Source organism: Bombus bifarius, unplaced genomic scaffold (genome assembly GCF_011952205.1).
Source record: "Bombus bifarius isolate JDL3187 unplaced genomic scaffold, Bbif_JDL3187 scf7180000008194, whole genome shotgun sequence".
In the NCBI taxonomy this organism is placed as follows: Eukaryota; Metazoa; Arthropoda; class Insecta; order Hymenoptera; family Apidae; genus Bombus; species Bombus bifarius.
Genome location: NW_022884502.1, coordinates 1,472,680 through 1,496,174, shown reverse-complemented (window position 1 = coordinate 1,496,174; position 23,495 = coordinate 1,472,680). Strand labels below are relative to the sequence as shown.

At 29.6% G+C, this 23,495-nt stretch overlaps 6 protein-coding genes across 12 annotated transcripts; 2 read left to right on the top strand and 4 right to left on the bottom strand.

Moving 5' to 3' along the window:
* Window positions 1-218: 218 nt before the first annotated feature.
* Window positions 219-6,245, bottom strand: LOC117209935. Its single transcript, XM_033452405.1, has 10 exons — window positions 5,500-6,245; window positions 5,308-5,426; window positions 4,710-5,202; window positions 4,366-4,631; window positions 4,136-4,275; window positions 2,486-2,755; window positions 2,095-2,415; window positions 1,527-1,779; window positions 912-1,183; window positions 219-572 (listed from the first exon to the last, which is right to left on the bottom strand). The coding sequence occupies exons 1-10, from the start codon at window positions 5,786-5,788 to the stop codon at window positions 311-313; spliced, it is 2,685 nt and encodes an 894-aa protein (XP_033308296.1). The 5' UTR covers window positions 5,789-6,245; the 3' UTR covers window positions 219-310.
* Window positions 6,246-7,061: 816 nt separating this feature from the next.
* LOC117209938 (exonuclease 3'-5' domain-containing protein 2) lies at window positions 7,062-9,860 on the top strand. Of its 2 annotated transcripts, none has more exons than XM_033452409.1 (7): window positions 7,062-7,412; window positions 7,814-7,955; window positions 8,033-8,332; window positions 8,412-8,536; window positions 8,607-9,007; window positions 9,095-9,468; window positions 9,533-9,860. In XM_033452409.1, exons 1-7 carry the CDS (start codon window positions 7,177-7,179, stop codon window positions 9,731-9,733), a joined length of 1,779 nt encoding a protein of 592 aa, XP_033308300.1. In that variant the 5' UTR covers window positions 7,062-7,176; the 3' UTR covers window positions 9,734-9,860. The 2 variants fall into 2 exon arrangements, with proteins under 2 accessions (XP_033308300.1, XP_033308301.1); XM_033452410.1 differs by having other exon boundaries at window positions 7,142-7,412; window positions 8,067-8,332.
* A 130-nt stretch (window positions 9,861-9,990) lies between these two features.
* Window positions 9,991-10,901, bottom strand: LOC117209941 (mitochondrial import inner membrane translocase subunit Tim16). The gene has a single exon (XM_033452418.1). The coding sequence runs from the start codon at window positions 10,551-10,553 to the stop codon at window positions 10,152-10,154; it is 402 nt and encodes a 133-aa protein (XP_033308309.1). The 5' UTR covers window positions 10,554-10,901; the 3' UTR covers window positions 9,991-10,151.
* A 135-nt stretch (window positions 10,902-11,036) lies between these two features.
* LOC117209940 (protein farnesyltransferase subunit beta) lies at window positions 11,037-13,568 on the bottom strand. Of its 4 annotated transcripts, none has more exons than XM_033452416.1 (7): window positions 13,431-13,568; window positions 12,684-12,800; window positions 12,475-12,594; window positions 12,158-12,396; window positions 11,766-12,066; window positions 11,449-11,690; window positions 11,037-11,386 (listed from the first exon to the last, which is right to left on the bottom strand). In XM_033452416.1, the coding sequence occupies exons 2-7, from the start codon at window positions 12,795-12,797 to the stop codon at window positions 11,197-11,199; spliced, it is 1,206 nt and encodes a 401-aa protein (XP_033308307.1). In that variant the 5' UTR covers window positions 12,798-12,800; window positions 13,431-13,568; the 3' UTR covers window positions 11,037-11,196. The 4 variants fall into 4 exon arrangements, with proteins under 4 accessions (XP_033308307.1, XP_033308308.1, XP_033308305.1 ...); XM_033452417.1 differs by lacking the exon at window positions 13,431-13,568 and adding an exon at window positions 13,119-13,248; XM_033452414.1 differs by lacking the exon at window positions 13,431-13,568 and adding an exon at window positions 13,056-13,164.
* LOC117209939 lies at window positions 13,350-15,900 on the top strand. 2 transcript variants are annotated; one of them, XM_033452412.1, is made up of 2 exons: window positions 13,350-13,502; window positions 13,614-15,900. In XM_033452412.1, the coding sequence occupies exons 1-2, from the start codon at window positions 13,378-13,380 to the stop codon at window positions 14,926-14,928; spliced, it is 1,440 nt and encodes a 479-aa protein (XP_033308303.1). In that variant the 5' UTR covers window positions 13,350-13,377; the 3' UTR covers window positions 14,929-15,900. The 2 variants fall into 2 exon arrangements, with proteins under 2 accessions (XP_033308303.1, XP_033308302.1); XM_033452411.1 differs by having other exon boundaries at window positions 13,350-15,900.
* Window positions 15,901-16,740: 840 nt separating this feature from the next.
* LOC117209937 (metal transporter CNNM4) lies at window positions 16,741-23,019 on the bottom strand. Of its 2 annotated transcripts, none has more exons than XM_033452408.1 (14): window positions 22,522-23,019; window positions 21,680-21,977; window positions 21,457-21,606; window positions 21,226-21,381; window positions 20,957-21,145; window positions 20,668-20,841; window positions 19,995-20,166; window positions 19,690-19,881; window positions 19,453-19,599; window positions 19,239-19,376; window positions 18,868-19,140; window positions 18,554-18,792; window positions 18,319-18,480; window positions 16,741-18,142 (listed from the first exon to the last, which is right to left on the bottom strand). In XM_033452408.1, the coding sequence occupies exons 1-14, from the start codon at window positions 23,001-23,003 to the stop codon at window positions 17,990-17,992; spliced, it is 2,925 nt and encodes a 974-aa protein (XP_033308299.1). In that variant the 5' UTR covers window positions 23,004-23,019; the 3' UTR covers window positions 16,741-17,989. The 2 variants fall into 2 exon arrangements, with proteins under 2 accessions (XP_033308299.1, XP_033308298.1); XM_033452407.1 differs by having other exon boundaries at window positions 18,235-18,480; window positions 22,522-23,018.
* Window positions 23,020-23,495: the final 476 nt, after the last annotated feature.

Below are 23,495 nucleotides of genomic sequence, written 5' to 3'. Positions count from 1 at the left end.
TTATTATTGAGAACAATTTTACTGTTTGTAAAAGATATACGTTATTATTATTTTTATTCCTCTATATATAATAATTATTATTATTATTATATAAGCGTAAAATATAAGATGTGTTCGCATACCGAATCGACATACCGAATAAAATAGCTTTTAATTCGATTTTTAAATTGTTTTTATTCAAGTTTTAAACAATTCAATATTTTTTCCTCTAAATATTTATTATGATATACGATAGAAATTTATATATGGGAAAATAGAGAAGTTATACAGAAGTTTTGTTACTCAGATTACAATTATTTTTGTTCGTATTTCATTCACACGTCACAGTTTCACATATTTGTGCCGGGAGATTATCGTATTTGAAATCCAAACATTCGCAATCAGCTGGCATACAAGTATCTTCGTAATATCCGGGTGCGGGATAACTGACTTGGTAAATAGTATCAGCACACATAGGGTCTAAAGGTGGTTGATATTTTTCTTTAGATGCCCATGGTATATGTTCCTTGGGAAGTGGAGTCCAAGACTGATACGATAGTTTGTTTATAGTGTCATATTCAATTTTTTCAGATCTAACAGTTTAGTAAAAAGTATGTTGGTTAGTCAAGTTGGTCAAGGAATTATTGCGCAATTTGTTATAGTATTAGGTTGCTGGATAAGATCTGTTCGCTAAGAATACATATATAATTAATGACAATTACAATTTATAACATTCATCTATGTGCATATAGCATTATGTCTCTTTTATAAAGAAAAAAGAACTTATTAAGTTGTTTGCGACCACAAAGTTGTTTCTTTTTTGTTAAACTTCTTTCAATTTTGGAATGAATGTAATAAATATCCTTTAACTTTGGAGCGAAAGTGTATACAACAACCCAATATGCTTGGCTAATAAGAAATGTCTGATCTACCTCTGATACTGAACGACAGGTTTAAAGCTTTTAACCCATTCTACTGGCCCAGGTTTCGCGTAAGATAGTTTCGTTGTAGTCCTGTCGTCAATAGGTGTATCTGGGCTTCGAAGATTATCACATGGAATAATGAGATCCGGTCGTAACGTAATTTTTTCCACAAAATCGCAACGGTTGGTAGTTTCGGATTGCATTAGACCATCGCCTATCATGTTTCTGCTTCGAGGTAATATCGGCAAACGTCTTTCGCTTTGGACCGGTAGGTAACTCAACTGTAGGAAAATTAATATAGAAGGAAACAAAGAGTAGTAATAAGAGATGCACAGGAAGAGATGATGGCAAATGCTATTAGTAAATTAAGGGTTGTTAGAATAAAGAGACAATTTCATTTTTCAGCAATTTAAATAAACTAACTCAAAATCAAAGCATTTTTTGATATATACTATAAATTAGTAGTCAACTAATATTTGTAGTAATAAATTTTTGAACTTCTGAATATGAAAGCTGTAAGTATGTAATCTATAACTTTCTTTCTTTTCCAATAAATATAATTTAAATATTAGAATTGTCTTCTTTTTGCTGTGATGTCTTCAGATGTTACAGAAATACATTTACTTTGCTTGTTGTATCTGTTGAAATTTTGCCATCAGGTTTCGAGATAGCATTGCAAGGAATAACAGGTTCCACTCGTTCAACGATAGCGGATTGCAAATAGCTTTGTTTATAAATAGTATCCGAGCGAAATTCACCACCGATAGGAAAGACATTGGCAGCAGTCGGCCGTACAGGTTTCTCCATGCATGGCTCTTCGTTCTTTAAGAAACTTTCAGTGTACGTTGTCTTTCCGCACATAGCAACATCTGGAGCTCTATAAACGTTATAGTAAAAACATCCCTTTGGTTTATCTATTTAAATCGAATAAGCCACAGGGTTTAATTATGGCAATCAATATTTTTGAGATGTCTAAGGAGGTAGTAAAACAGATGTTTAGTACAAAAATAAGGAAACAAGTTTAGTAACATAAGACTAGTTGACAGCATATTATATTTTAGTAAATACTATAATGTTGTATTTTAGTAAATACTATAATGTTGTATTTTAGTAAAAGTCCTCCCTTGTAAGACACAAAAAGTATGACTTTCATATCTTTCCCCTGTGGTATTCAAATATAATACATATATACTGGTAGATTGGTTTCTGCTGCCAGGAGTACGTATCTCTTTCTGGAATGTGAACAGGTTGATAACTTAACTTCTGTGTAGTATCAGTAAGAATCGGTTCACTAGGTGGATAGTAAATCGCTATGGGTTTGAAGTTCAATGTCGGTTCCGTACAGCCTGGGTCCGCATAAGAAAGTTTCGCTGTGGTACTAGCATCCAGCTTGCCGGAACTTAAACGAATGTTCCCACAAGGTATTATAATTTCTGGTTTGTCCACGTATTTACGCGGGTAATCCTGACGAATTGTGGTAACAGACTCCATTCGACCAGATCCGATCATCGGCCTAACACATCAGAGAATGACATCTAACAGATTTCTTAATTTCATTCGTTTCAATTCTTTAAACTCGTTACCTTTGCCTGGGTATGATTGGTTTTGTTTTAGGAATACTCCCAATGTGTTTGTAACTCAATTGATTAGTCGTTTCACCGAGAAATCGAGCATCGGATTTAGTGAGAGCAGGTTTGGGTCGGATAGGTTGAGATCGGCTGCGTCGCATTTCCGCATGATCCACGTTTAAATATGATAAGTGATATGTGGTATTATTTTCGAATAATTTCGAAGGAGGCTTATACGTTCTCACCGGAGCGAATGACTTTGCTCGAGACGGTTGCACGTATTTCCTTGTGCACTAGATATGCACGATATTAAATCACCCAGTTTATCAGTCGGAAATTATAATAGAAAAATTAGTGGGTTCGTTACTTTAATGTCACAGGGGCATTCTGCTGGTTTCTGGCACGGCAGTTGAAACTGCTTCTTTGTATTCTGTATCTCCACTACTTCCATTTTGTACTTAATATTATTACATATAATAATAACAATCAAAAACTATTTCCCTTTTTATGAATAAGATAGAAAGACGTGTTTATAGTCAATAAATTTAGATTCTCAAAAGATTCGTAATATATAAAGTATAACAATATAAAACAATAAAAGTGCAGCTGCGAACACGAATCTCTACATTCCGTTTTATGACTTCAGTGACATACAATTTGGAGAGGCAAACTTCGAAGTTACTGTTATGTCATCGTTATTTAAATGGAAACAAAATAAAGCCAATGATAAAATCGATTGTGTCGATGATCGATTTGTATACTCAAATCATAGCAATGGTAAGAACAAAAATATTTGTTGATATTTTATAGACCGAAATGATTTACTAATAATAACTGTAATGGAAATTTCTGTCTTAGCTACTAATAGAAAATTTATTTTCTCGTACGTATCGGATAAAAATATAATATGAATATGTAGAATGTTTATTTTAAACAATAAGAATATGTCTTTTTGCTATTTTAGATCACAGTTAATTTTTAAGATTAGATAAATGTTCCTTTTCGACAGTATCTAGCGAAAATGCATGTAAATCGATGTGTTTTTAAGACAATAGTACATGGAAGACATAGAAAACATACAATGCAATTACGTGTAATTGATCACGTTTCATTTTAAGGGGATGTCATGTATATGCGTAGTCGTAAAACAGTGCCTGCATTCGTTTTATCATTTGTCTCACATTTCCACGAAGCATATCGAAAAACATTGTGTTAACATTATATATATTTACTGTATACAATATAATCATACTATGATTCGAATTAATATAGTCGAATTAAAAGAAAATGGTATAAACACAAGATAAATTAAATGTAATTGTCGATAAATCTACGCAGACCGTAGATTAGAAACTAGCGTTTGAAAAAAGAGGTAGTAATGCGTGATAAAATTAAGAGAGACAGCACAAATAATAAGATGCGATATTTGTAATGCATCGAATAATTCTTCTCAGTTGACACAGGGCTAATGCTATTTTTCAAGCATTCAAGATCTTTTTAACACCAAGAGAAGAAAGGGCTTTTATTCTGGAAGCGCTGTGTAAATGTATCAGAGAACGAGAATAGTCTTGGTGCTCCGTTTCCCTTGGCCCTGTAAAATAACATTGGTAAGATCAAATTTTATTTATATATCTTCTTGTAACTTATAAAAAATATGTAAAATACTTTTCAACGATCACAGCAGGCATTTGTACCAACTGCACAGGGCTTTTGGCATCCTTTAAAGCTTGTTGTAAGTTCAAGATTTGACCGCGCATTACGCTCATTTGTTTATCAAAATGAGGTCGATCGAAACCTTTATCTTGCTATAAGAATAAATGTGTTTTACTGTAGAGTTATGATTGTAGAATACTATATATATTTATATAAAATAATCGCCATTTTATACGACTTACTTTAAATAATTGATATAAATCGTCACAAAGATCTTGTACAAAATTTTGATCCGAAAGTTGTGGTAATACAAGTTCTCGCGTTACATCGCTAAATGGTTGTTTCGCTTGACTTAACCATGCCCAGTGATACGGATAAGCACGCCATGAATCGGGATGTTTAAAAGGAAAAGCCAAACCATTATCTATAGCGGCTATTTTTACTTCACCCTGTTCTGATCCGTTTTTTCCTTTACTATTATCGTATTTAATTAACCAGTTATCATTACCTTAAAAAAAGTCAGTGTGTCATTTAATAGTTTAGCTTTAAATATAAAAATAAAAAAATCTTACGAAATGTTAAATACCTCTGTCAGTATTTCTAATTATATAGTCCAAAATAACTAAGCGTTCGAATTGAAGTTGAAATTCTCTACTAAGACGTGGTGATAGAGGTTCATTTTCCCATCGCCTCAACCAGTAATCAGCATCCTTGTAACCATCTACGAAAACTTGAAAAGAACCAACTTTCGGCGGCAAACCAATACGATTGAAATGAGATCCCACTGTAGGAAACTGGTCCATGATAGCTTGCTTCATACGAGCTTTTTGACGGTCTAAGCGTGGGTAGTTAAATGTTTTACTGACAAGTTTGACTACTCTAGTATTTGGAACTATACCCAGACCCAATTTACGGTCAACTAAACTTGCACCCGCCTCACTGAGGTATCCTTGATTTGGAATTAAACAACTTCTCCCAAAACAACACGGGCAACAAAGTTTGTGCATCCATTTTGTCCATTTTGGATTTAATCTTCCATAAGGTTCTTCATCCTTTGGCTTAAAAACACCTATTATTTTCTATAAGACAAAATGTCTTGTTATTGTTATAAAATTATGATTTTAAATGGTTGATATTATTAAATAGATTGTAATTTTTAAATATAAAATGAAGTTATACCTTACCCCTGTGGGATTTTTTACAAAGTAACTGCCACTAGAACCTTGGTATATCCTTTCGGGGGAGATTCCATTGTCTATTGCCAATTCAGCCTGCCATACTAACTCAGAGAATTGTGGATCATCTATAAGATATAACAGATTTGACTAGAGATAAAGAATTAGAAGATAAATCTATTAGAATAGATATTAACAAACCAGGGAAACGATTAAAGGTGACATCCAGCTCCAGTCGACCAAGGAGAGGCTGACTCTCCCGGTCCATCCCAGGGGAATCAATGGCTATGGTTTGTTCGTTGCTCAGATTGGGAACAAATTCAACGTCTGGTATTAGTTCTGAACACTCATTTACTGGCAAACAATTGTTAGATGTGATTGAAAGATCTACCAATGCATCAGTTTCCACTAAGGCAGAAGTATTAGTATTGTTCTGGCTATGATATTCTCGATAAGGCACGTGTAATTGCCGCTGTTCGGAGTCGCTCATTACAACCGAATCTGCTAGTTATTTGGCAGATCCTTTTATCACCCGTTTGTTTAAAAAATCGTTTGCACAAATAATCCTATCTATTTCCCCATATTCCTTTCCCACCTGTCAATGATGCAAACGATCGAACTCGTGTTTAACAAGTATTTTCGCTATTACAAATTTTAAAGCAATCATTGCGTCATTAAAATAACAACTCTGAATTATTATGAATTTATTAACTTATGAGAATAGCCATAGAATAAAGGCATATGTTTATGATGCTTAGGGGAGCACTGTGTAACTAATTAATATCTACGACTCGTCATTCCAGCAGACGATATCAGCTGATAGGATTAACGCCATACTTAATTTTTTCTATACTGTTGTATATGTTCGCATGTAGATATAAATTATAGCTTTCCATTTATACAGAAAATACATCTTTAATTATATAGATATATTCGTCATATTCTGTCTACATAAATTTGTCTACACAAAGTGAATATAATTAATCGTATTTTATAATTAATTGATTAATTAATCGTATTTTTCTTTTAAATCAGATATAGTGAATAATAATAAAGTTGCCATATAATTTTGAATAAATATTACACTTTGTTAATACATTTTATTTATATACACATACCATGAAGTTGAAAAGTATGAAACTGAAAAGTTTCTTTAAAGATGAATAGAAAAAACTTAAATTTTGTAGATACAATTAAAATTCTTAAAAATGTATGATGTTATTTATAAAATCTCATTTTATTTTTAGTTTATATAATAAACGATGTTAACGGATAAAATTATAAAACATAATATATACATAGAATTCATCACAAAAATTGTCTAGAAAGTCACATCAACCAATCAGTATATAGAACGGTCTATCGAAATATAAACAAGGAAGATAACGTTAGAATAATAGTCGTGTGTGATACTCGTATCCGTGTACTTACGTGAGCCGGTGCTCTGGTAGCTTCGGTTTCCCTTGAACCTTGTCCAGTTATTAACTTACTCTTTCATAATTAAGATCGTGATGTGCCTTTTGCGTACTTACTTAATTATTTTGTATAATTCAATAATTCGTGCATTAATTACGCGAAACTTTTCATCTTTATCGTTATTCCTCTACCGGTCGTCATGATTTATAATTCTTATAGCTCAATTAGATAACAAATTTAATTAACATAATTTATTTAAAGTATTTAATTACCAATTATCAATGTAAATATTTATATCTTAAAAAAGTTATATATGTGTTTACATACACATATATACATTTACATATGTGTATATATATATGTACATACATACACAAATATACATAAAGGAGGGAAAATAAATTGTACATACGAAATTTTAATTCTAATTTTCTAAAAAATAAAAGTTTATCTGTGCAATTAATGCATCCTGTAAGGGGCAACATGTTTCTCGTATGCGTAACTGTGGGCCTTGTACTTTTGGCCTCCAAATATCACAAAAATGTCTTTCAAAGTGTTAGACATCTCTGTCAATGTATAAATAGTAAAAGCTGTAAGCAAAGTGATAATAAGAAGAAAGATCTTAAAATCACATTGGACAAAATCATTTTAGCTGATACTCCAGAAAAATGTGATTATGCTATTCAACGTATTCATTGGTAAGTTGTACAATTGTTTTTATCTTAATATTAAATTACATATTCTAAATGCTATATATAGAAAGTATACACTAGTGCTCTATTTACATTTTTTCTTGTATACCTAACTATGGACTTTTAGAACGTTATTTATATTGATATATATTTTTTTAATTACTTACTTGTTATCCTTCAATAAGTTCCTGCTATTTAAGAATTTTAGAGTATATTCATATATTTTAATCATACATATATCTTTTTACAATAACAAATTTTTGTTTGGTAATGGTCCTAAGTATATAATTAGGATTTTCATACATTTTATGACAATACATAATTAAAAGTATAGAAATGTAATTTTAAACATCGTCATTATTATTATTCATTTGTTTATCTTGGAATAAATATCTTTTGTGTTAAAGCAACTTGTCTAATGATGTGCTGGGTTTTGATTGTGAATGGGTCAATGAAGGATCTGTTTCTTTGCTTCAACTTGCTACATTTAATGGAGTATGTGGCCTTTTTCGCATTGGCAAAATTGGATATATTCCTCAAAAATTGAAAGTATGTAATATTTCACAAATTTAAATCAATATGTAAATTAAATGGTTATGTAAATAATATGACAAACATTTTTTTAGGATTTACTAGCTAATAAAGATATTCTTAAAGTAGGAGTTGCTTCATATGAGGATGGACAGAAGATATTAGCAGATTATGGGTGTAGAGTTAGCAGTACAATTGATTTAAGGACATTAGCAGCACGAGTGAAGCTACCAAGTCCACAAAGTTTAGCTGCAATGAGTTTGCAATATTTAGGCTTGGAAATGGATAAATTGATAGAAATTAGGTGCGGCAATTGGGATGCTGGCACTCTTACTGACGAGCAAGTAGCATATGCTGCTTGTGATGCAATTGCATCTGTTCTTATTTATGACCAAGTAAAATATAATCTCTAATGCATTTTAAATAATTTCATTACAGAAAAATATATCTAATAACTTATTTCATATTTTATAGATTACGCAGAAAATGAAAGAGAAGTATTCATTGTGGGAAATCTTAAAAAATTATATAAAAAGTATGTGTAATAAAAATCTAAATATGCATTTTCATTGTGTACCTAATGATGTAATTGATACAAGGTAATATGTTTAATATATTAAAAACATTTATTTTATAAATATCAAATATTAAAAATATTTTGAATTCCAGGTTCAAGGCTCAACATGAACACACAACTATTACAGAAAATAATCATTTTGGCAAGAATACCAGAAATTACAAAGCAAATAATAACACTATACGTAAAAATAATGTACCTACAAGAAATAAACCATTATATCATAATTGTTACTTACAAGCACCAGATGGAGAAATATTATGTACATGTGATCGTAAAAAAGCAGAATGGTATCTTACAAAAGGATTAGGAGAAGTAATTGAAAAGGAACCACTTACCGTCAGGTTAAAATTTGAACCTTCTGGGCGAGCTTTGGGACAGGTTGGACAGTATTACACACAAATTAAAATCAATCAGTGTGTGGTTTGTGGAACATCAGATAAGTTTATTAGAAAAAACGTTGTACCTCGAGAATATCGTAAATATTTTCCATGTAAGTTAAATTTCTTTTAAATAAAATTTTATTTAAACTCCACATATAGTAAAATGCGTTATTAATAAATTTCCAAATATTTTCTAGTGGTGATGAAAGCACATCAATCTCACGATATATTATTATTATGTCCATCTTGTCATGAAATTAGCAATTATCATGATCTGCAGCTCAGAAGAAAGCTAGCAGACATGTGCGACGCACCTTTAGTTGGCCCATTGACACATATACGTAATAAAAATGTAGATAATTCAAGGAAGTTACATTCAGCTGTTAAAGCTTTAAGAGAAAGAACAACTTTGCCTGATGCACGACGTAAAGATTTAGAACATTATATTTTAGAATGTACAAATGAGAAACAAGTTACACCAATTCTGCTTGATGTATTAAACAAAAAATTAGAGAACACAATATCAATACCCAATCCTGATCAACCTAAATGCCAACCTCATGGTTTAAAGGTATCATTAATGAATGATAGATGTTCTTTTGTTCTATAAAAATATTACAAATTTTATTTTTCAGGTTGTTCAATATTTTCATAAAAGGGAAGGCGGTTTAGTAGAATTGGAACGTATGTGGAGGGAACATTTTCTTCTGACTATGAAGCCAAAGTATCTACCAAATCTATGGTCTGTTCATCACAATCAAGAAAGATTAATTATTCATCAATCACAAAACAGAATTAAACCAGAAGATGCAAAGGTAGCTGGTTTGGCATACTGAATTTTAAATATTATGTACCTAAAGGACTCGTATAAGAGCGAGTACTTGTATTAAAAGACTGTTACATAAATTTGTATCTCTGGTTATGTGCATATATTTATATATATATACATGTACATACATATTATTTATATATTTAGATCTACACACATGTACATAAGAATCGATAACGTTTTTCCTTTTCTACCTTACTTTGATGAATAAGATTGGTTGTAATTTGTAAAAACCTTTAATTTGTAAAAAACAGAGACTTATGATACTTTAAATAACGTTTTATTTTATTTCAACATTTTAACCAATACTAAGACATAAGTATATCAATTTTGTCGATAGATGTTCCATATTATTTATTGGTGACTAAAGTGTCATTACATTTATATATACAGACTTCAAAAGTATATCAATTAAATTTCTAGTATTACAGTTTTTTTGAAACATTTTGTTGTATAGAATTACTGTTTGGGGGAGGAGTCTTCATAGTTTTTAGTTCTTCGTCAATACGTTCTTTAGCACGTACAATTTTTGACTGAATATAAAAAGAACCACCTTTTGATCTATCATTAACTTCCATAAGATGCTTATAGTTACGTTCAATAGCTTCTACTTCATCCACACGTTCAACATTCAATATTTGTAGTGCTTCTTCCAAAGAAATACCAGTCTTGTAATTGGCTGCGACGTGTTGAGTACCTCTTGCTCCACCACCTGTTTTATGTGCAGCAGCTTGACTTGCTGCAATTTCTTGTCGTAATGCACGTGTAAATGCTTTAACAACGACTTGTGTACCCATTATAATTATTTGTACTAAGTGTTTTGCCATAACCTCTTCCCTCTTATTGAAAATAGTTGTCAAAACAATTTGCAGTATATTTTTCTTTTGCGGTTTAGCTTTCAGAAAATATTTATACTAAACAAAATTCGTTTTTTATGATATTCAAATAGTAATATCACTGTTTTCAAATTTTTACGATGGTTTCTTTATATAACTTATTCGTTGCACGTCTCATACTCGTATTGCACCATTTTAAAACGCACATGTACTATATAGAAATACATATATTACTCTAATATTACTGATTGTCTGTATATGAAGTTTCTAATTTAAAAAATGATGTCTATATTACAGTATCAAACAAATTTGTAGAATGCTAACTTTACACAAAGATGCAATATATATTAGATAGATAGGCTGTTTTCGTTTTTAGAGGACGTGTGAGGTTATGAGGGATTAAAGGAACATCAACAAAATAATGTTAATTAAATTTTGATTAACATTGGAATTAAAAAATCGTTAATTCAATAATTTATAATTATTATTACTTTTATTATTCAATAATCTTATATTTACAATCTGTTGGTCAATTTTTATGTAAAATAAAGTAGAGCCTGTCTTTAAACTTCTTACTAAGATGAAATAAAAGTATTTATATTCCATCAATTTATTTTGAATATTAAATGTATGCTCAGTCAGGTATCGGCAGCGTATTAAAATATTTCAATGCATTAATTGCACAAGAATTTTCTAAATTATACAAAGGATGAATTATTTTCACTAAATTTAAATTAGGCGATCCAATGATCAATGGCAATGGAGAATTCTGTGCAATTGACAATCCACTAAGTGCATAACATGTATGATATACATCTTGACTTCTGAAATAAATATAATAATTTATAAAATTGCTTTTACAATAAGTAATAGCAGTGTTTCATACTTTCCAGGCTTGTCTACAAGACTCCCATGAGGATGTTGGCAGCAGATTATTAAATATTCCTGTAAGGCCTCTTGATTAAACAACCAATATGCGGAATTAAACACTTTGTTCTCCATACTTAAAATTGTATGAATCAGTGGAAAGGCTCCACCTTGCCAAAATGAATAACAGCCATCTACTAGTTTCTCTGTGCGCCCCTGGAATCCACCTTCCAAACGCATTTGTTTGTTTACTATCCACCTCTGAAAATAAATAGATATGAAGAATGGCTTTTTTAATGTATACGTATTATAAAATTCACTATATCAGCTGAATACCAGAAATGATTTCAAACAACAGAAGTGAGGTTTTCCAAGAAGCATAAGTGCTGCTAACCCACAAAATCCATATCCTCCATGAGCTTCCATGCCAGGAGAACCACCAAAACCACCTTCCCATGTTTGACATTTAGCTATCCAACTTTCACTTCCCTTAAATATTTCAGGAGTATATACATTTGTCAGTTTTGCTACAGAAAGAGCACAATATATTCCTCTTATATCTGTTTCTCCATCTTTATGTAGACTGAAAGAACCATCTTCTCCATGTAAAGATGCTAAAAATTGTTTAAGTCCTTTTCTAAAATCAATACACAAAATCTTACAAATGGAATTTTTAAATCAAAATCTCTTAAAATGTGTACTTTCGATCACTTCTTTTATGTATATACCTATCAATTACTTGATAAGCTTGCGGAGTACCAATAGTACATAAAGCATTTATTGCTGCATATGTAGAGGCTAAATGAGGATGCTGCCCTGGACCTCCTCCAAAGCCTCCTTCTGGTGATTGACATTTGGCCAAAAAACCAATAATTTTTGAATATTCATCATATTCTAAACGTTCTCCTAGGATTTGAAGAGAATGTAGACTCCAATAACAGAGCCATGGTCTGCTAGAATCTAAACACTACAAAAAAATATATATAACAATTTTAAGTATAATTAAAACATAGATTGCTAATAAATACAATCTAGATATTCTTACCTGGTAAGCTTCGGTAAGATGAAACAAAGATTTTTTTAAGAACTGAATATGTTTCTGTCTTGCTAAAACAGGTTCATTACTTAATTTATACAATTTCAGTATATCATTTTCAACACGATCCTAAACTCAAAACATTAAGGAATATTAACAATACAGAAAAAGAAAGGTATATCTGGTAGGTAATTAATTTATTGATATTGAAAGCATACTTGTCGTATTGAACTTGTTGTTTGATATCCTTCATCATCCTGTTTTTGTTTTAATATCTCGGCATAAGTTCTAATGTGTGGTTCATCACGTTCACTAATTTTTGAATTCCACATGATCTATTAAACACGTGGATATATTGTATTAACAATTGAAAGAAATAAATCATGTATTAAAATAAAGATATATATATAAAACGAAGATTGTACTACGAGATTTTAAAGGAAAGACGGAAAAAAGATGGGTCTTTTGTCATCGCTTTAAATGATAAAATTCTGCTTCTTAGTAAAACTTTGAATTTCAAGTAAAATTTCTTCGAATTGAATAATGTTGTAAGGGTTATATCACTTTCACGTTGATTGTATAATAATTACTTCAAGACTCAAGACAAGGAGAAGGTTAAAATTTCTCTGACAGTAACTAATTAGAAGTTGCACCAGATACGTAAATGATTAAAATGTAAGAAGAAAGCTTTAGTTATTAAACTTGTCGTGTGATGGTGCGCTTTGTCTCTAGGAGAATTAACCTATTCGAACATTTCTTCTTAATTTGTAATTTTTATACAAGTAAAAATGTCAGGAGCATTTTTGTTATAAAATATTATTTACACGTATATTGCTAGATTGATATTATTGCGCAATAAAAAGAAAAATAACACGTGGTGTTTAGCACATATCGTGAACTGCAATAATAATAATGTATATTATTACAGATACTAATTTTTTATCAAAAAATTTTGTTATTCATACATTTTACGACGAAAGGACTTGTTTTTGCTGGAATCAAGATAAACTTATAATATTTCCATATACAAATAATGAGTACGTATCTGTTAAAGTATTAACAGCTCCAGCTCCAATAAAAACTATACAATGTTTTACTGGCCGAATTTTTTTAATTTGCATTCCACACGGCGTTTACAAACTTTCAAGAGACCGAGAATTTGCTGTTCTAAGTAAAAATGCAATTGGAATGGGTACTGTTTTTCATGAAGTATTGATACCTAGAAATGAGTATCTTTATTTAGATAATAAGCGAGAAATGACAAATAAACTGCTATTTAAGCTTTCTTCTCAAGAAACTAATCCCAGTCAACTTTATGTTTATCCATTAAATGCGGATGGCGTTGTGGAATATTTTATGAAAACTTTAACAAATAATGATTCTACTGTAAAAAATTTATGCATAATTGCAGATGGACTAAAACTTTTAATGCTAATCAATGAAAATGTAAAAATAATGCATAGCAGTATTTATTCCATTAGTAATATAATACCTGTACGAAAGAGTTCCAAAATTGCAGCATTACTTCTTACTACAAATACAAATGTTATTATTTTAATGCATTCAAAAGATAATGTGCTTGTTTTTGAAACAATTTATATAAGAACACAGATACAAGCCATTTGCGCTGGTTTTAGCCAATCCCTAGAAGATATATTATGGATTGTTTATTCACATGAATCTAAATTATATTATGTAAAGAAGCAATTACTAATTGATAATATTTATCAAGTAAAAGTTGAAGATAAAAGCTTTGTTTGTTTACAATCATATGACTCTAATATAATCTTAGGTTTGACAGAAGATAATCAGTTAGTAGAGTTTCCTATAAGTACAGTAGAAAGAACATTGTCAACGGAAAACAATACTTTTATTAATCTTCACTCCAGTATGTTAGATGGTGTGTCACTTATAATGGATAAGATTTATAAAGGTACTCAAGAATTACAAACTTTAAATGAAATATTAACAGCAGAAAAGGATAAATTAAGAAGAATAAATTTATATGCACATAAAGACAAGATACAGTTATGTCCAAAAATGATGATAAATTACATAGCAAATCGAATATTTTTATCAGCAAATTTTCACGATGTCCTGCCAAAAAATAGTTGGGTCGTCCTTAATGTAAAATTGGGATATCAAAATCTGTTTTGTATGAAGAAAATAGTAGGTCGGGAGACTATAGCTGATATTTATATACCTGAAAATTTAATGGCAGATACATCACAAATTGCAATAGATTTAATAGCTTTTAGAGATAAAAGATATCCTTGGTGTTTAATAAGGAATTATGTAATCAGTGATTATTTGGAAAGAAGAAAGAAGAAAAAGAGATTGAATGTCGATTTTATAAATTCTAAAATTGCCATACTTAAAACTTGTATACAAGAAGGAAACATTAATATGAAAAAATTATCTGAAGTTAAGAAAAGTCTAAGAAAAGAACTTAGTGATATATAAATTTTAACAACATACAAACGAACGGATTTTTTTAAAATTTGATATTTACGTTATATTTTTATAATATAAATTTATATAAGAAATAGGAGTTGAATATATAGGAATCCAACAAAAAAAATCGAATGCATTTGAAAACAAAACTGTATCTTTATTTTGCGGATATAATAATATGTTGATAAATATTTGACTCTTTTTTTGGATACACATTTTTATCGACATGCTTTTTATCAATTCTATAATTATACAATATAGATTATACAATGTTGCTGAAACTATGTGCAATGTGCAGTTCCCTGCTATACACCAATACAGAGCATTTTGGTTTAGTATTAATGTGTATGCCTTTTTTTGGATAATATTTTGATTTATCAAGGAATAATGTGCAGAAAGAGATAACTGAATATCTTTTCTGCATCATGATTTTGGCAAAATTTTGCTATTGATGTGAGCAATATACACTTATTTTTATTTATAGGCACACTATTACATAATGTTAATCGACTAAAAGTCAGTTTACAAATATAACACACATAAATAGTTGTTATTTTTTAATTTTTCTTTCACATGCTTCACTAATATTTATATCTTCACTTAGTAAGATACAATTTCTGTTGTGAAAATAACATAAAATTGTTATGGGTATAAACTCACAGTTAGTGATATCTATAATTTCTATAAAATACTGTAAATATAAATAAATTTCAATAAGTACTTTAAATTGCTGTTAATAGAATGCATAATGACTAAATGGATTGTAAAAATATTGTCTGTAATATTCATCGAAAATTAAAAATAAATTGGGAATAAAGAACTAAGCAATAAAGAAAAAAAACAATAAAAGAACAATAAATGCTACACAATACATGACACTATATGGTCTATCTATTGTAATTTAAAGGTATGCATTGTCTAAATACATTAATGTTAATTGTAACATAATGTGTTAATATGAGTATATGGAGCTTAAAGTTATATTGTATATTTCGTACGAATGTAAAATATTCCATAAAATTGCCCAAAACATTTAAACATATTTTATGTAAATACTCAAACATATTTACATAAAATTCCTTAAATAATAAATATATATTTATATAAAAATTAAAATCTGAAGCTCATATTACATTAAAATGAATATTCTTTTGTAATGAAAATGCATAAGCTACATTTCATACTTTGAAATTATAGTATCTCATTCAGTTTTTGAATAATTAATATTTACAAATAATGGTAGTAATTGCTTTCAATTTCTTACGTATTTTTAAAAGCTACTTGAAAGGATTATTGAAATATTTATAAGTTTAAAAAATATGGCAGTAATGGTCTATCTATTAAATTTTAAGAAAAAATAACGATACGCTGCAATAATTTATATCTAGAATTATAAATTTCATCACTCTATCCAAGTAATTCTATACTGTAGACTTGTTCTGCTTTTAAGAGTGAGTACATGAATTGAATTTTATTTGTCAAGAAAACCAATACTAAATTTTTTTTAGAATATCTAATTACTTTGCACATTTAACGGCTGATTATACATTTATGATTTTTTTATTAGAGATTTTTTGAAATTTAGAAAAACTTCTATTCGTAAAATACTATTTTAAACTATTAACTATTTGAAACTTAAGATATGTACAAATGTTGAACATTAAATTTTATATCTGACACACACTCTTTTGTATAATAAAAATATAGTAATTGAGAAAAACAAATGGAATAAAAGCACACATTAGGCATATATCGTTAAAATATCGAACTCTTTGCAATTCACTATTTGTCTACAGGGATTGTGTTATCGCTCAACATTTCTTTTTTTTTTCTAAGAAACACATAACTATTCATGTTGTACATACATCATAAATGAAAGAAGATTTATAAACAAAGTAAATTTCTGTTTTAAACCGAAAGTTAAATTAATTGCATTTCACTATAGCAAATAAATTTAAATGAACATATAATTTGAATTTTGCTATAGAAATCATATCTATTTCTTATTAAAATGCAATTTTTTAAATACGATTAAACACAGTTTATAAATTTTTTAAGGCACTGAATAAAAATACATAGTATTTTTATACCATATATACCGAGAATTTCATAATTCATTACAAATGGGAACAATTTGTTCCTTCTATTTACACTATTCACATTTGTGTAAGGAATATGATTTAACGAATACAAGATAACTGAAAAATGACGTGTCGTTTCAAAGAACTCTATGTGTCTAAAGAATATATTAAATTATACATTCAGAGTTCTTTTAACCTTCTAATGTAACACGTTCTTAATCAAATACATCCTTGAATAAAGTTTGTTGACTTGATGGTGTAAGAAATGTAAAAAACTAATTGTAGTTATACAACTGCATTTAAATTTGGCTACTTTGTTTTTAAATTTTTAAAAACTTCATTTGCTTTGTGGGGCATAAGCATAACAACAGGATTATTCATATGTAATCATTAAGAAATGTCATATAAATGTGTATTTCATCAATATGAAATGCACATATCATTAAGTATCGTTCTTATGAGGAAATGCATGGTATAGTGATATTTACAAATGTTCAAGAAGAATAGTTGAAAAATATATATGCATTTTGTGATAAACAATAGAAAATGAAGTTTGCTATAATAACGAGAATAAACAATCTTCAGTAAGTGTTCCGCTCTTTTAAAATATAAAATATCTATAAAAAATTATGCAACATTTATTGATTAAAAGTGTATTAAATTTTAATTACGTATGAAATTGTTTACGTAGACTACAAGAAGAGTCAAATGTAGATATATGAGTATCTGAAATTTTGGCAACTTTCCCTGAGCGTACTAACTTTATATATGTAGAACATAGTGGGTGGTTTCCACAAACCCAAATATTTGAAACTTAAAATACACAAGATCAACTATCAATTTGTTTCGCGATAAATATTTAAGTAATTTGTTAAGTACCTAATGCCATGATAGCATTGTATGTCATAGAGGTTTTTCCTGCTCTTCGTTGTTTAATACCTGCAGTGTTAATGTCGACTCACTAAATGCTGTCGACTATTTTCCGAACGTTAAGAGTCTTCTTGCTTAGGCAGGAGATTCGTTCTTTCTTCTTCTTCGATTAATTTTTTTGCTGATATAGCTCTGTTTGCTTCTTGACGAGCCAGAATCTCTGTATTTAAATCTAACTTAGGTTGTGCCTGACCAGGACTGATTATTGTTGTCTAGAATACATGTATGAAGTCATTACTTTTTAGTATAATTTTTTACATTCTATAAAATTAAAATAATGAAATTATGATAATAAAAAGTCAACCTTTACTGGTGAATTTTTAAGTTTTCCATTATGATCACTATATAATGAGATGAATTTCGAATGTGTAATTGGATTAGCACTGACTGGAGCGGGTGAAGTTGGAGCAGTTGCACTGTGAATAGGAGATTGCACATTATCTTTTTCTTTCTCTTTCTCCTTCTCCTTTTTACTTTCTTTTTCTTTGTCAACAGGCAATATCGGAGATTCTGGCATACTACGATCATCTTCATCCAAAGAATGTAGTAACTAAGAATTATGAAATTATTATATAATATAAATTTGATCATATTTTTAAGACCATTAATATCATGCAATTAACCTTTTCTACTTCGTCGTCAAATTGTTGTTCCTGACCGGGTAATGAATCTTTCTGACTTCTTTCTAGAAGTGTGGCTCGTTTCGCAGCCAAATATAAAGATCTTTTAATTTTGACGTAAAACACTTCCGTGACTGCCCGTACCGTATAGTCAGGAACGAATGTATACCGTAACATAGAATCTAAATTGATCGATTGTATACTTCCCACCGTTTGAGGATTTGTATTGGTAGGTGACTCAGCTGAAAAATTACATATAAGTCCATGAACATGCTGAATATTTTAGACATAAGGAGCAATCTTAACATAAATTTTACCAATTCCAACATTGACAGTAAGTGCTTGAGAACCAAAATACGTAAACGGGCCGCTTTCGAACATCATATTCTCTTTTCCAACTGTAACTTCAACTCGACCTTCTAAGATTAAGACGAAGTAGTCGACCGCTTTTCCTTGTTGATAAATTACCGCTACGGGATCATTTCTTGCTTTTTCGCGTGATTTCACTTTGATGTGATAAATAATATCTTGTTTAAGTAAACGACGCAAAATAGTTTCCGATATTGTATCGGGCTTAAAAGCATCTACAGCTGTGGATCATATATTACACTCAGATACATTTTAACAGCACTAAAATAATGTTTTATATAAATTTCATATTTTCTTAAATCAAAACACTTCTTCCTACTTGTAGACAAATACTGAAACATAGCCAATGTTAATTGAGGCGATATATGAATTCGTTGATTTTCTTTCTTCTCTGCAAACACGGTGAAATCTTGTATTTTATGTCTAGCTTGTCTTCTGCGCTTAGATTTATTATCCGCTGCAAGAAAACATTATTAATGTTAATTGCATTCATGCATATACAATATAGCGCATTTTTCATACAGGTGACTTACTAAAGACGTCAGTTTCATCCATGATCTCAGCTTGAATTAATTCTTCTATAACATCTTCTAATGTAACCAATCCTATTACTTCATAAAAAGGATCGCCTTCGCCTTCGTTATTAACCCTTTGAACAAATGCCATGTGTCCTTTATGACCTAAAATAAGTGTAGGTTAGATATATTTTTACTTTTACAAGAGATACATTAAACGATCCAATGACATAGATTAGTTTGAAAGATATAAACCTTCTTTAAATTGTTTAAACATAATGTCTAGCGTAACATCTTCAAAAATGAAGTTACATGGATTTTGATAAAATTGACATAAAGTTTTTAGTGGCATATTATCATCTGGATCAACAAATGCGAGATCTTTAATATAAAGCATTGTAACAATATTTGTTCTTGCACCTTCATATACTGGTATACGAGAAAAACCTAAAAAGTAACAATAATAAATGATGTAAACTGTACATGTATATGTATTATTATTTGTAAAAACAATATTCTATATTCTATTGATAAACATATAAGTAATGCAAAATTTAAACCTGATTTCATAATTTCTGATACTGTCTCAAAATCTAAAATGGCATTATAATCCAACATATATACATCCTCAATTTTTGTCATTACATCCTTAACAGTTTTTTTTCGCAACTCTAATGCCCCAGCAATAATGTTCACTTCATCTTTTTCTAAATCATTATATCCTGTTGTTACCTACAGATAACAATACAGAATAACACACTTATATATTATACGTATAATTCACATATACTGATATGAAATCTTTGATAATGTTATTAGATTACATGAATAACACACTTGATAAAATTAATGGATATTAATTAAATATATTATTTATCTTTATATTAATGCACATATATATAGAAGATAAATTCAACTTAAATTGGCACAGTATAAGAGTGTAAGGTTATCTTATTTAAGTTTCATGATGATAAGTAATCTAACATATACGCTGAACAGTATAAAAACTCCAAACAAACGTCAGTAGATCTATATCTTACCTACATATGATTGAATTTAGATGTTAGTACAATTATCTGTCCTATCCATACGCATTCTGATAAGATCCATACAGGAAAAAATTTGAAAAGGAGTTTTGATAATATATACTTCAAATTGCAAACAGAAAAGATCATATTCAGAATATAGGAAGCTAAAAGAGAAAATTATAACAGTTGCTTCGTTACCCCATACCTTTACAAGTTCCTTTAACCGCTCACGATTATATACATTGCCAATTTCTTCTCCAAGAAGGAAATCTAAAAGTTTGCTGATAGGATAACTCATTGGAAATGTTAATACCATAGTTAATTTGGTAATGTAAATAGTTTTTGCTCCAATACACAATCCATGTCTACTGCAAATAGCCTAAAGGTATAAAGTAATTTCCCTAATTATTAAATTATCTCTAAAATTTAAAAGTTATGTTTTTATCCAATGTTTGCATTGAAAATAAAATATATACTCTTGCAAATATACTTACTTGTGGCGAGATTTCACCAAAAATTACAATAGCTAAAGTAGAGCAAATAACAGCAACTAATCCAGAAGTTAAATCATCTAACAAAATAGTAAAGATCGAATTCACCAAAACATTGGAGAATAAAATTGAGCATAACAAATAATTCCCATGATTTCTCACTGGTTGTATTGTTCTTGCATATTGTTTTTCCTTTAATACATGAATTATCGGATGAAATTGTTATAAAATTAAATAATTGAAATAACTCCAAGTAGTAGAAAGTAAGGTACCTTTTCTGTTCCAGTATTACAAAGTATCTTCAACTCAGTTCTGTCCATTGCCATTAATCCCAAATTTAAACCAGAAAATAGAGCAGAAAAAGTAAGACACATGAAAATAATTACAATACTAAGCCAAAGTGGTAAAAATTTTTCATATGTATATATCTGTAAAAATAAATATTTCTAATATATTGATTAATGGTTAATGGTATTTTGTTTTTATTATATTTTATTACTTACAGTTTGCCATGATTCAGTGCCTTGATGTCTAAAGAGTAAAGTGTTTGGATCTGCCTCTCCATATACTGGTTGTTTTACACATATGAAGAAAGGTGAACCAAGAGGTAATACCACATCAATAGTTGCAGTGTTATTTCTTACATTTTGTACCTGTATCAATCATATTTTTAAAAAATTATTTATGGTATAAACATTTTCTAACACGTAAGATAGAAATGCTTACTAAAAATTCATTGGTTTTAATCTTATCGCAGATACTACCCCTTTTGGCTGGTTCATCAGTAAAAGTAATCAAAGTACCTTCTGTGAAACCAAAACCAAATAATCTTATGACTGCCTTACTGCCAGCAAGTATCTCTGGAATACCATCTTCCCTATAACTAGGATCCTTTGCTGATGTCTCTATTCTCAGACCCTCAATAAACACATCTGTATGAATTTGCCGAGTAAATAGATTTTCGGGGTCATCATTGACAGTAGGTAATAAATTGAAAGTGTCACGTCTTGTACGAAAATATTTTCTGGGAATAAGTGACATAAAACAATAGATTAAATTAATCTTTATTTAAAAAAAGAAAAAGAATTAAGAATTATTAGAATTAACAATAAGTAATTTTAAGAATTGTTCCAAAGTTTATTTAATAAGAAACGTCTTTGTTAGTCTTTTTAAAAGTAAAATTAATGTTTTAATTAAAAGAATTATAAATTTAACATATCTGATGTATAAGCAAAGTTAAAATTATTAATTAATCTTTAGAATTAATTGACCTTTATGCAAACAATTAATTAAACTTGCTTATATTTGAATGTTTAAATACGAAATTGTGAATAGAATCAGATAAACATGTTACTTTATGACGTTACATAGTAGCAAAATAATGATGTTTCATATGTACATATAATTATAGCATTATAGGAGAAGTCTCTTGCCGTCGATAATATCGGGATTTCCGCTTTCGTAAAAAATGGTGCCAAGTCATACGATAAATGTCTATTATTTATATGGCAAGAAAATTCTCTTTAATGATGCTCGGATAAAGACAAGTTATCTAATATTTAACTTACTTTGATTGTATTGGAGACCTGATAGTAAAATTGCTTCCAAGATTGGTCCATATTTCACCGAATATGCTGACGATCTTTAGACAGAAATAGATCGTAGTAACCTTAAAATTAGGAACTTTGTCGAACTTATATATCGCACGACTGCCATTCGGTGAGATCCAAATTGCACTTAATTTGTTTTCTGAATCGCAGTTATCAATTGTACGTGACCAGAGTAATGAGACATTATTCTCGAGGCCGGTGCCAAGAATTTCAATCAAGAAACTTGAACTAGAAGACACGTTCTCTCCCGTAAAAGATTTTTTCCTGATTAAGACATCCACTGACTTGACACTTAAATTATCAGATACTTTCACTTTTGTAAATGTATTAACGGTTACTAAATTGGATGTCACAAAAACAAGTAATAAAAGAGCTGCCGGTGTGCTTGAGCAGACAACATGTTGCGCCATCATGCGACAAGTGCACCGTGACAACTTCATACAGTCCTCAGTTAGTACTGCATTTATAATATCGTATCGTCACAATACGCTTGCGTATTATCACAGATCAACCATAGTATAGATTTTACATCTTATAGAATTTAACCGTTTATGATTCGCGGTATTTTTGAACTTTCATTTTGGTTATTTTCGTCAGTTACTGTTGCCAAGTTAATATCCGCTATTTCAATATTTTAGCGGCAAGCTAACACAATAACATATTTATTAAATATATGTATATACTATAAATATATGTATATACTATATGATATATTATATTATATCACATACGAAATATAATATCTCGAGTTACACTCGACGATTCATTCATTCACATATAGAACCTTAAAGGGTTAATATTATACCAACTGATATACCATTTTTGGAAGAAGTTAAAAGTTTTATTTTCTCCTATTTTTAGTGTTTGCCAATTTACAAAGATGACGAGATGCTAACGCTAAAAAGATGTGGTTTATTCTGGAGAAAAGATTA